At 46.4% G+C, this 13,663-nt stretch overlaps 1 protein-coding gene across 4 annotated transcripts in view; it reads left to right on the forward strand.

The window, feature by feature from the left end:
• Positions 1 to 2,249: 2,249 nt before the first annotated feature.
• The window catches only part of CFAP46 (cilia and flagella associated protein 46), a 193,175-nt gene continuing 181,761 nt past the window's right edge, over positions 2,250 to 13,663 (forward strand). For all 4 annotated transcript variants that reach the window (XM_029061715.1, XM_029061716.1, XM_029061717.1 and 1 more), the window contains exons 1-3: positions 2,250 to 2,309; positions 6,099 to 6,183; positions 10,478 to 10,602. In XM_029061715.1, coding sequence (XP_028917548.1) covers positions 6,135 to 6,183; positions 10,478 to 10,602 — 174 coding nt within the window. In that variant the 5' untranslated portion in view covers positions 2,250 to 2,309; positions 6,099 to 6,134. The remainder of the gene's footprint in view (positions 2,310 to 6,098; positions 6,184 to 10,477; positions 10,603 to 13,663) is intronic.

Below are 13,663 nucleotides of genomic sequence, written 5' to 3' on the forward strand. Positions count from 1 at the left end.
GTAATAAATTAGAAACCAGTGATGACCTGTTACAATCCTTCCCTGCATTCTTAAGGAGGTGAAAAGATAAGTCTGCTTTGTCTTCGATTTGCTCGTCAAAATGAATTGGAGAGTAGCATAAAGGTGGGGCTCTCTTTCATCCTTAATATTTAAGGTTATTGAATATCTGGGGAAATGAGTCTCAAGCTCCAGTATTGGAGAATTAAAGAAAATCTCTCATTATATAACATTTAAGAGACACTGCATGGCAGAAACTACTTTGAGAGATGCAAAACAGAGATGGTGCTATCGGAAATATTGCTTATATATATATACGTATATATATATATATACGAGCATACACAGATTCTGTGGAAAAGCAAGACCCTTAAATGGTCTTCTGAATACCCTGTCACTAATAAAGTTATGGCTCTGTGAAGCAGCGTGGTTTAGTGGAAAGAGCACAGGCTTGGAAGCCAGAGGTCATGGGTCCTAACCCCGGCACTGCCGCTTGTCAATTGTGTGACCTTGTCAGGTCACTTCACTTCTCTATGCCTCAGTTATCTCATCTGTAAAATGGAGATTAAGACTGTGAGCCCCACGTAGGACAACCTGATTACCTTGTATCTATCTTAGCGCTTAGAACAGTGCTTTGGTGCATAGTAAGCGCTTAAGAAATACTATAATTATTATTATTATAAATGTAAAAAAGATCCCAATCTATAGGTTGTGTTAAATCCAATTTTTAAGGCAGAGATTATCTTAATCAGAGTCAGATTAATGCCTGTCTCCCTCTATTCATTCAATTCAACCGTACTGATTGTGTTTACTGTGTGCAGAGCACTGTTATTACCACAGCCTCTCTATCATCATTACATTAACGCCTGTCTCCCCCTCTAGTTGGTGAGCTCATGTGGGCAGGGAATAGGTCTGTTGTTCTAGTGTACTTTCCTAGGCGCTTAGTACAGTGCTTTGCACACAGTAAGTGCTCAATAAATATGATTCAATGAACGAACGAAGAATGAATGAATGAATGAATGAATGAATGAATGAATGAATGAATGAATGAAAATGAATAAATGAATGAAAATGTCTGAGTGAAAATGAACGAATGAACGAATGAATGAATAATAATAATTTTGGTATTTGTTAAGTGCTTACTATGTGCACTGCACTGTTCTAAGCGCTGGGGTAGATACAGGGTAATCAGGTTGGCCCACATGAGGCTCTCGGTCTTCATCCCCATTTTCCAGATGAGGTAACTGAGGCCCAGAGAAGTGAAGTGACTTGCCTGCAGTCACACAGCTGACAAGGAGCAGAGTCGGGATTCGAACCCATGGTCTCTGACTCCACTGCCCGGGCTCTTTCCACTGAGCCACGCTAAATGAAAATGAATGAATGAATGAAAATGAATGAATGGATAATAACAATAATAATAATGTTTTGTATTTGTTAAGTGCTTACTATGTGTAAAGCGCTGTTCTAAGTGCTGGGGGGGATACAGGGTAATCAGGTTGTCCCATGTGAGGCTCACAGTCTTCATCCCCATTTTATAGATGAGGGAACCGAGGCCCAGAGAAGTGAAGTGACTTGCTCACAGTCACACCGCTGATAAGTGGTAGAGTCGGAATTCGAACCCATGACCTCCGACTCCCAAGCCCGGGCTCTTTCCACTGAGCCACGCTGCTTCTAATGGATGAAAATGGATGGATGGATGGATGGATGGATGGATGGATGGATGGATGGATGGATGGAAGGATGAATCCATCCAGAGAAGCAGCATGGCTCAGATTAGACTGTAAGCCCGTCAATGGGCAGGGACTGTCTCTATCTGTTGCTGATTTGTACATTCCAAGCGCTTAGTACAGTGCTCTGCACATAGTAAGAGCTCAATAAATCCTATTGAATGAATGAATGGGAAGATCCCGGGCTTGGGAGTCAGAGATCATGTGTTCTAATCCCGGCTCCTCCTCTTGTCAGCTGTAGGACCTTGGGCAAGTCACTTCACTTCTCTGGGCCTCGGTTCCCTCGTCTGTAAAATGGGGATGAACACTGTGAGCCTCACGTGGGACAACCTGATCACCTTGTATCCCTGCCCAGGGCTTAGAAAAGTGCTTAGCATACAATGAGCGCTTAACAAATACCAACATTATTAGAATGAATGAATGAATGAATGAATGAATGAATGAATGAATGAATGAATGAATGAATGAATGAATGAATGAATGGCTGTTCCTAGGATACTAAGTTTGTCCCGGAGCAGAGCCCGTAGCGGCGCGGTTGCTAGGAAACGGAGGATGCTTTGTTGCTCTGCCCGAGCTGCTGATCAGGTCTGGTCCTGGGAAAAAGCTGGTGGGAGGGGAGGGGAGGGGAGGGGTTCTGGCTTTTGGGGTCCCCGGGGACCCCCCAAGGAAAGGATTCTCAGTCTCTCCTTTCCTTTCCTCGCCCTGGGGGAGGAGGGAACAGGGGAGAGGGTGTCAGCTCCTTGTGGGCAGGGCAGGGATTGTCCCCCTTTATTGCTGCATCGTACTTTCCAAGCGCTTAGCAATAATGATAATAATGGTATTTGCTACACTCTTACTAGGTGATGAGCACTGTTGCAAGCCCTGGGGTAGATACAAGGTCAACAGGTTGTCTCACGTAGGGCTCATAGTCTTAATCCCCATTTTCCAGGGGAGGGAACTGGGCCCCAGAGAAGTTCAGTGACCTGCCCAAGGTCACACAGCAGACAAGTAATAATAATAATAATAATGTTGGTATTTGTTAAGCGCTTACTATGTGCAGAGCACTGTTCTAAGCGCTGGGGGAGATACAGGGTCATCAGGTTGTCTCACGTGAGGCTCACAGTTAATCCCCATTTTACAGATGAGGGAACTGAGACACAGAGAAGTGAAGTGACTTGCTCAAGTTCGCACAGCAGACAAGTAATAATAATAATGTTAGTATTTGTTAAGCGCTTACTATGTGCAGAGCGCTGTTTAAGCACTGGGGTAAATACAGGGTCATCAGGTTGTTCCACGTGAGGCTCACAGTTAATCCCCATTTTACAGATGGGGGAACTGAGGTACAGAGAAGTGAAGTGACTTGCCCACAGCCACACAGCTGACAAGTGACAGAGCCGGGATTCAAACCCATGACCTCTGACTCCCAAGCCCGGCCTCTTTCCACTGAGCCACGCTGCAGAGCCGGGATTAGAAGCCACGTCCTCTGACTCGGAAGCCCGGCCTCTTGCCACTGAGCCACGCTGCTTACAGTGCTCCACAAACAGTGAGGACTCAATAGCGGAAAGAGGCTGGGTTTGGGAGTCAGAGGTCATGGGTTCTAATTCCGGCTCTGCCACTTGTCAGCTGTGTGACTGTGGGCAAGTCACTTCACTTCTTTCTGTCTCAGTTCCCTCAGCTGGAAAATGGGGTTTAAGACCATGAGCACCACGTGGGACCACCTGATTACCTTGTATCTGCCCCAGCACTTAGAACAGTGCTCAGCACATAGTAAGTGCTTAACAAAATGCCATTATTATTGTTATTAATAAATACGATTGAATGAATTGTCACTATTAATTGTTGTATTGTACTTTCCCCAAGCGCTTAGTATAGTGCTCTGCACACAGTAAGCGCTCAATAATAACTGAATAAATGAATTAATGAATATCCTGCCCAAGTTTAATAATCATTAATAATAATAACGGTGGTACTTGGTGAGCTTTTACTATGTGTCAAGTACTGTTCTAAGCTCTTGGGTAATGATAATAACTGTGGTGTTCGTTAAGTGTTTACTATGTGCCAGGCACTGTACTAAGCGCTGGGGAGGATATAAACAAATTGGGTTGGACAACAGTCCCTGTCCCAGGTGGGCCTCACAGTTTCAATCCCCATTTTACAGATGAGGGAACTGAGGTACAGAGAAGTTGAGTGACTTGCCCAAGGTTATATATCAGACTAGCCATGGAGCCGGGATTAGAATCCATGATCTTCTGACTTCCAGGCCCATGCTCTATCCACTACTCTGTGCTATTTCGCTTATTTGTTAAGGGCTTACTAGGTGCCAAGCACTGTGGTAAGCACTGGGGTGGAAACAAGCAAATTGGGTCGGATATAGTCTCTCTCCCACATGGGGCTCACAGTCTCAATCCCCATTTTAAAGATGGGGGTACTGAGGCACAGAGAAGTTGAGTGACTTGCCCTTTGCCACTCAGCAGCCTAGTGGCGGAGCCGGGATTAGAATCCTTGACCTCTGACTCCGAGGCCCGTACTTTATCCACCTCACCATGCTGTTTCCCCTATTTAATAATAATAATAATGTTGGTATTTGTTATGCTCTTACTATATGCCGAGCACTGTTCTAAGCGCTGGGGTAGACACAAGGGAATCAGGTTGTCCCACGTGGGGCTCACAGTCTTAACCCCCATTTTACAGATGAGGTAACTGAGGCACAGAGAAGTTAAGTGACTTGCCCAGAGTCACACAGCTGACAAGTGGCGGAGCTGGGATTTGAACTCATGACCTCTGACTCCCAAGCCCGTGCTCTTTCCACTGAGCCATGCTGCTTCTCTATTTGTTAATGGCCAGCGTGGCTCAGTGGAAAGAGCCTGGGCTTGGGAGTCAGAGGTCATGGGTTTGAATCCCAGCTCTGCCATTTGTGAGCTGTGTGACTGTGGGCAAGTCACTTCACTTCTCTGTGCCTCAGTTCTCTCATCTTTAAAATGGGGATTAACTGTGAGCCTCATTTGGGACAAACTGATGACCCTGTATCTCCCCCAGTGCTTAGAACAGTGCTCTGCATATAGTAAGCGCTTAACAAATACCAACATTATTATATGCCAGGCACTGTACTAAACGCTGGGGTGGATACAAGCAAATTGGGTTGGACACAGTCCCTGTCCCACGTGGGGCTCACAGTGTCAATCCCCATTTTACAGATGGGGGTACTGAGACACAGAGAAGTTGAGTGACTTGCCCTTTGCCACACAGCAGACTAGTGGTGGAGCCGGGATTAGAATCCTTGACTTCTGACTGAGGCCCGTACTTTATCCACCTCTCCTTGCTGTTTCCCATATTTGTTAATGGCCTACTATATGCCAGGCACTGTACTAATCGCTGGGGTGGATACAAGCAAGTTGGGTGGAACACAGTCCCTGTCCCACGTGAGGCTCACAGTCTCAATCCCCATTTTACAGATGAGGGAACTGAGGACCAGTGCTGCTGGCGAGGCTTGATTTTACTGCAGATTGGAATTGAAAGTGCGGTTAGGCGAGTGAGCTTAATTAATTAATGTTGGTATTTGTTAAGCACTTACTATGTGCAGAGCACTATTCTAAGCGCTGGGGTAGATACAGGGTCATCAGGTTGTCCCACGTGAGGCTCACAGTTAATCCCCATTTTACAGATGAGGTAACTGAGGCACAGAGAAGTTAAGTGACTCGCCCACAGTCACACAGCTGACAAGTGGCCGAGCTGGGAGTCGAACCCATGACCCCTGACTCCGAAGCCCAGGCTCCTTCCACTGAGCCACGCTGCAGAGGGCACTGCCCCCATTTCCCTCCCTCTTATCCCGGGGAGGGGGGTCCCTTGGAGGGTTCACAGGGCTTTGCCGATCCTGACCATTTCAGCCCAGTGACAGCTTGTGAGACCCTACAGACATGACGCTAGTTTTATTTAAGCTCATACTCTGTGCCACGTACTATACTAAGTGTTAGAGAAAATACAATTAAACCAGAGACAGTCCCTGCCCCATATGGGGCACTTAATTAGGAGGAAGAACAAATATCAAATTCCCGTTTTACAGAGGAGGAACCTGAAGTTAGTAAAGTTAAGTGACTTGCCCAAGGTCTCAGCTGGGATGTGAGGGAGGTGGGATCAGAACCCAGGTCACCCTCTGACGCCCCGGCCTGCTACGCTAGGCCGGCCAGGAGGCCGTCTTCCAGATCTGCTTCCTTAGGCAACCCACACTGATCCGAACTGCCACGACCGACCCATTTAGCTCTGTGTTCTAAAAGAAGACAGAAATGTCGTGTACCGGCTGTTTCTCTTGCCACGTGAGCCATTACCCGACCACTGGGAAATCTCCGATTTGACAAACCGCAATTTCCCGTGCCTGGATTGCTTGTTCATTTGTTGCAGCTGTTGTTCCGAAGGAGCCCTTAAGTTGAAAGCGACATGGATCTGATGATCAGACAACTGTTATGTGGAGCAGAGAATCATCAAGGTAAACCATTCTGATCACAGTTTTACTTTAAAAAATCTGCCTGTACAAAGTGAAAAAATGTCTTTTGATTCATTCATTTGTTTTTATTGAACGCTTACTTTGTGCAGAGCACTGTAATAAGCGCTTGGAATATACAATTCGGCAACAGATAGAGACAATCCCTGCCCAACAACGGGCTCACAGTCTAAATGTTCTTGTCTGTCTGTGTCCCCCCATTAGACCATAAGCCTGTCAGAGGGCAGGGACTGTCTCTATCTGTTACCGATTTGTACATTCCAAGTGCTTAGTACAGTGCTCTGAACATAGTAAGCGCTCAATAAATATGAATGAATGAATGGGGGAGACAGACAACAAAATAAAACAAGTAGTCAGGCATCAATACCATCAAAATAAATAAAATCATAGATATGTACATGTCATTAACAAAATAGAGTAATAAATAATATAGACAGATATGCACAAGTGCTGTGGGGAGGGAAAGGGGGAAGAGCAGAGGGAAGGAGTAAGGGGAATGGGGAGGGGAGGAGGAGTAGAGGGAGAGGGAGTTCTCAGTCTGGGAAGGCCTCCTGGAGGAGGTGAGCTCTCAGTAGGGCTTTGAAGAGGGGGAGAGAGCTAGTTTGGCAAATGTGAGGAGGGAGGGCATTTCAGGCCAGAGGCAGGACGTGGGCCGGGGTCAACGGCGGGGCAGGCGAGAACGAGGCCCACTGAGGAGGCGAGCGGTGGCAGAGGAGCGGAGTGTGCCGGCTGGGCTGCAGAAGGAGAGAAGCGAGGTGAGGTAGGAAGGGGCAAAGGGATGGACAGCTTTGAAGCCAAGAGTGAGGCGTTTTTGCTTGATACAGACGTTGATAGGCAACCACTGGAGGTTTTTGAGGAGATGGAAGGCATGCCCATAACTTTTCTGTAGAAAGATAATCCGGGCAGCAGAGTGAAGTATAGACTGAAGTGGGGAGAGACAGGAGGTTGGGAGATCAGAAATGAGGCTGTTGCAGTCATCCAGTCAGGATATGATGAGTGACTCTACTAACAAGGTAGTGCTTTGGATGGAGAGGAAAGGGTGGATTTTGGCGATGTTGTGAAGAGAAATTTAAAGATATATACATAAGTGCTGTGGGATTGAGGGTGAGTTGGATATCAAATGCCCAAAGGTTACTGATCCAAGTGCATAGATGACAGAGAAGGGGGGGGAAGCCAGGGAAAAAAGCGCTTAATAAGGGAAGTCTTCTTGGAGGAGAGGTGGCCTTAAGACATTTAAGGTGGGGAGAGTGGTGATCTGGTGTATGTGGAAGGGGAGGGAGTTCCAGGCTACAGGGAGCAAGTGAGAAAAGATTCCATGGTAAGATAGATGAAACTGGGCCACGGTAAGCAAGCTGACCTAGAGGAGTGAAGTGTACGGACTGGAATTTAGTAAGAAATCAGTGAGGTGAGGTAGGAGAGGGGGAGCTTACTGAGTGCTTTGTTAAGCACTTACTATGGGTCAAGCACTATTCTAAGTGCCGGGGCAGATATAAGTGAATCAAGGTTAGGAAGCAGCGTGGCCTAGTGGATAGAGCACCTCTGACTCCCAAGCCTGTGCTCATTTCACTAAGCCACGCAGCTTCTCTGTAATAATAAAGTTGGTATTTGTTAAGCACTTACTATGTGCCAAGCACTGTTCTAAGCTCTGGGTAGATACAAGGTCATCAGGTTGTTCCACGTGGGGCTCACTGTCTTAATCCACGTTTTACAGATTAGGTAACTGAGGCCCAGAGATGTGAAGTGACTTGCCCAAAGTCACTCAGCTGACCAGTGGCGGAGCCAGGATTAGAACCCAAGACCTCTGACTCCCAAGCCCGGGTCTTTCCACTAAGCCATGCTGCTTCTCCGTACTAAGCGCTTGGGAGAATACAACAGTAATAATAATAATGTTGGCATTTGTTAAGTGCTTACTATGTGCAGAGCACTGTTCTAAGCGCTGGGGGAGATACAGGGTCATCGGGTTGTCCCATGTGAGGCTCACAGTTAATCCCCATTTTACAGATGAGGTAAAATGGGCACAGAGAAGTGAAGTGACTCGTCCACAGTCACACAGCTGACAAGTGGCAGAGCTAGAATTCGAACCCATGACCTCTGACTCCCAAGCTCAGGCTCTTGCCACTGAGCCACGCTGCTTCTCAAGACAAACACGTTCCCTGCCCACAGTGAGCTTATAGTATAGAGGGGGGTAGATCCCTACCCTGAAGAAGCTTATGGGCCAAAGGAGGAGACATTAAAATAAATTAGGAAATGAGCGTTAAGTGCTGTAGGCCTGGAAATGGAGTGCATGAGAAAGAGTGTGGCTAGTGGATAGAGCAGGGGTTTAGGAGTCAGAATGACCTGGGTTCTAATCCTACTCCACCACTTTTCAGCTGTGGGACCTTGAGCAAGTATGGGAAGCAGCGTGGCTCAGTGGAAAGAGCACGGGCTTGGAGTCAGAGGTCGTGGGTTCGAATCCCACCTCTGCCACTTGTCAACTGTGTGGCTGTGGGCAAGTCACTTAACTTCTCTGTGCCTCAGTGACCTCATCTGTAAAATGGGGATGAAGACTGTGAGCCTCATGTGGGACAATCTGATTACGCTGAATCCACCCTAGCGCTTAGAACAGTGCTCTGCACATAGTAAGCACTTAACAGATACCAACATCATTATTATTATTATTAAGTCACTTCACTTCTCTGGACTTCAGTTACATCATCTGGAAAATGGGGATTAAGACTGTGAGCCCCATGTGGGACAGGGACTGTATCCAGCCTCATTAACTTTTATCTACCCCAGAATTTAGAACAGTGCTTGGCACATAGTAAGCACTTAACAAGTACTATAATAATAATCATCATTATTAAATACCATAAAAAAGTGCTTAGTTTCATGCTATGTGCACAGTAAGTGCTCAATAAATACCACTGATTGACTGATCTAGCAGTTGCAAACCATTCAATATTCCCCCTCTTTTCTTCAGGACCATCATTCATTCATTCATTCATTCAATAGTATTTATTGAACACTTACTGTGTGCAGAGCACTGTACTAAGCTCTTGGAATGTACAAATCGTAACAGATAAGAGACAGTCCCTGCCCTCTGACGGACTTAGAGTCTAATCGGGGGAGACGGACAGACAAGAAAAATAGCAATAAATAGAATCAAGGGGATGAACATCTCATTAAAACAATAGCAAATAAATAGAATCAAGGTGACGTATATCTCATTAACAAAATAAATAGGGTAATGAAAATATATACAGTTGAGCGATAATGTCGGTATTTGTTAAGCACTTACTATGTGCAGATCACTGTTCTAAGAGCTGGGGTAGATACAGGGTAATCAAGTTGTCCCACGTGAGGCTCACAGTCTTCATCCCCATTTGACAGATGAGGTCTCCGAGGCACAGAGAAGTGAAGCGACTTGCCCACAGTCATACAGCTGACAGGTGGCAGAGCCGGGATTCGAACCCATGACCTCTGGCTCCCAAACCCGGGCTCTTGCCGCTGAGCCACAACACTTGCCCTATTTCTCCTCTCCCTTTTCAACTAACCTTATGCTTCATTCAATAGTATTTATTGAGCGCTTACTATGTGCAGAGCACTGTACTAAGCGCTTGGGATGAACAAGTCGGCAACAGATAGAGACGGTCCCTGCCGTTTGACGGGCTTACGGTCTAATCGGGGGAGACGGACAGACAAGAAGAATGGCAATAAACAGCGTCAAGGGGAAGAACATCTCGTAAAAACAATGGCAACTAAATAGAATCGAGGCGATGTACAATTCATTAACAAAATAAATAGGGTAACGAAAATATATACAGTTGAGCGGACGAGTACAGTGCTGTGGAGATGGGAAGGGAGAGGTGGAGGAGCAGAGGGAAAAGGGGAAAATGAGGCTTTAGCTGCGGAGAGGTAAAGGGGGGATGGCAGAGGGAGTAGAGGGAGAAGAGGAGCTCAGTCTGGGAACGCCTCTTGGAGGAGGTGATTTTTAAGAAGGGTTTTGAAGAGGGAAAGAGTCAGCCACCGTTCCCTGACCAGAGTATAAGCTCCTCTTAGGGATCATCCACGTCAGTACCAGGAAAATGGTGGCCACAGACTGACTGCAGAACTATGGGAAACTGTGCTTGAATTGACGCAATGGGATGTGGAGGGAAATGGGAATATCGCTCAGAAAAGACGACGCTTACTGTGGGCGAAGAATGTGGTCGATCTCATTCCTCTGCCATTCTGCGTTTCATCGATGGATCGCCGATCGGTGCAATATTCTTCGTACCTGCCTTATTTTTATCTTTTAAAGATACGGAATCCCTGAAAAAGGCATACGAATTCATCAAAGCGGCCAACGAAGGAAAATCTGCCCTCGATTCTTCAGAAAGCTTCAGCTCTGATCTGTATGTTTTGTGTGCAGAACAAGCACTTCAGGTAATTTTGAATTTTATGAACTGTGCATTGATCCTTCATTGTTGTCTAGGAGTTGTTTGTCTGTAAAGACAATATGCCCCTCCGGGAGCCTTAAAATTTCGGCAAATTGATGTGGGTTAGAAGACAGTGCTGATCGCAAAAGCATCCCCTTGGGTGAGAGAACCTGGCCCAGGACAACGCAATCGAACACATTTTCTGGTCCCTTGCAATTCATTCAATCAATCAACCAGACAGTCGTATTTATTGAGTGTTTCATTCATTCATTCAATTGTGTTTGAGTGGAGCACTGTACTAAGCGATTGGGAGAGTACAATAGAACCATAAGCTGACACATTCCAATGCTTAATTTAAGAGAGCATTGACCAGAGGCCTAAAGTGGCAGGGTAGTTGTAATAGAAACAGTATCTATTAAGCGCCTACCGTTTGCAAAGCGGCACACTAAGTGCGGGAAAAGAATTCTCAGGTGGGAATTAGATTCAGTCCCTGGCCCTTTACTATCTTTACTAAGGGTTTACTATCTATAAATACAAGTCAGGGAGGGGACTGGAAATAGACCTATCAGGAGGGGTAAACTACTAAAACAGAATAAGCCGTCCATCACCTTGCCCCATCCTACCTCTCCTCGCTACTCTCCTCCTCCGAGCCAGCCCACACACTTCACTCCTCAAATGCTAACTTTCTCACGGTACCTCAATCTCGTCTATCTCGCCGCTGACCCCTGGCCCACGTCCTGCCTCTGGCCTGGAACGCCCTCCCTCCTCAAATCCCACAGACAATCACTCTCCCCTCCTCCAAAGCCTTATTAAAGGCCCATCTCCTCCAAGAGGCCTTCTCTGACTAAACCCTCCTTTCCTCTTCTCCCACTCCCTTCTGCGTCACCCTGATTTGCTCCCTTTATTTGTCCACACTCCCAGACCAACAGAACTTATGTACATAACTGTCATTTATTTATTAATGCCCCTCTCCCCCTCTTGACTGTAAGCTCGTTGTGGTCAGGGAATGTGTCTGTTTATTGTTATTTTGTACTCTCCCAAGCACTTAGTACAGCGCTCTGCACACAGTATGCACTCGATACGATTGAAGGAATGAAAGGATAAAACACAAAGGTAAATAGGGAAAATAAAAGCAAAAATCAATAGGGTGCTTTAGCTAAAGGAGCAGAATTTCAGGCCCCTCACGGTTCAGAGTCCAAAGCACGGCCGGAACCACAGCGTCAGCTCCAGCAGCCACCTGCTCTTCTGAGGTTTTTCGGTGGACCCATCCTGCAGCTGCGTTTCTTTTGAGGCAGTGGAAGCCAGGATGAGATGGAATCTCCTCGATGTCACGGACGAGAGCCAGTTGTGGTTGTCAGACCGGCTGTCAGATGGGCCCACACCGCTCAGCTGCCGGTTTTATTCCCGTGATTTGGTGCTCACCGAATATGTCAGGTCCAAGATATTCCCACCAGCAGACTGTGCACTTCACTTGTTTTTGCAGGAGCAGCGAAGGTTTGCACGGAACCATCCACACCCCCTCTCCCAATCTCCCCGGATCTCTCTGCAGGAGACCTCAGTGATCATGATAATTGTGGTATTTAAGCACTTACTATGTGCCAAACACTGTTCTAAGCTCTTGGGTAGATACAAGGAAATCAGGGTTGGACAAGTCCCTGTCCCACATGAGGCTCACAGTCTTGATCCCCATTTTACAGATGAGGTTACTGAGTCACAGAGAAGGGAAGTGCCTTGCCCAAGGTCACACAGCAGGTATAGTGGCAGAGCCAGCATTAGAACCCTTGGTTTTTGACTCCCAGGCCCTGGCTCTAACCATTAGGACACACTGCTAAAAGACACCATTGAGCCCACACCCATTTCATCTGCCTTCATCGAGTGTGATATGAGAAGCAGCGTGGCTCAGTGGAAAGAGCCCGGGCTTGGGAGTCAGAGGTCATGGGTTCGAATCCCAGCTCCGCCACTTGTCAGCTGTGTGACTGTGGGCAAGTCACTTCACTTCTCTGTGCCTCAGTTCCCCCATCTGTAAAATGGGGATGAAGACTGTGAGCCTCACATGGGACAACCTGAGTACTCTGCATCTACCCCAGCGCTTAGAACAGTGCTCTGCACATAGTAAGCGCTTAACAAATACCAACATTATTATTAACATTATTATTAGAGGGGCATCTTTCAGATCAGTCAAATGTAGAGAGAGAAAATAAATGGAAATGAGAACAGAATAGAACTGCAAATTGTTGAGGTGCTTGTCAGTGCAGTGGATCTATTGGCAAAAGCAGAACCCCCCGGTGGAATCATTGTCGGGGGAAGTGATTTCTACCAGGGATTTCCACCAGTGATTTCAAGGGAAGTGATTTCTACCATTTCTACCTCACATTCCTCCCAGAATGGGGCAATCCAGCCAACAGATCGTTGCCTCCTTGCAAACTTTATTCCACCCATAAGGCTCTACTGTTAATCAGTTGCATTTATTGAGTACTTTGTGCAGAGCGCTTTATTAAGCACTTGGGAGAGGACAATATCAGTTGGTAGGCACGATCCATCAAAACTCAGTATTTAACCAATCCTATTTATTTATTCACTGGTATTTACTGAGTGCTTACTGTGTACAGAGCACTGCACTAAGTGCTTGGAAAGTATAATTTAGCAATAAAGAGAGACAATTTCTGCCCACAACGGATCGAGCACTTAGTTTATGCAGAGCGCTGTACTACGTGCTTGTGAGAGTACACTATAGCAGTTGATGGACATGTAAATCATCAATTTATCCTTGCACTTCCTCTAAAAATATAAATGATTTAATCATATTAATTCTCACCCCTCTCAACTCTAAGCTTGTAGTGGGCAGGGAACATGTTTACCAACGGTTATACCGTACTCTCCCGAACACTTAGTACAGAAGCAGCATGGCCTAGTGGGTGGAGCACGGGCTGGGAGTCAGAAGTTCATGGGTTCTAATCCCAGCTCTGCCGCTTGTCTGCTGTGTGACCTTGGGCAAATCACTTCACTTCTCCAGACCTCAGTTACCTCATCTGTAAAATGGGGATTGAGAATGAGAACTTCATGTGGGA

This window comes from Ornithorhynchus anatinus, chromosome 3 (genome assembly GCF_004115215.2).
Source record: "Ornithorhynchus anatinus isolate Pmale09 chromosome 3, mOrnAna1.pri.v4, whole genome shotgun sequence".
Lineage (NCBI taxonomy): Eukaryota > Metazoa > Chordata > Mammalia > Monotremata > Ornithorhynchidae > Ornithorhynchus > Ornithorhynchus anatinus.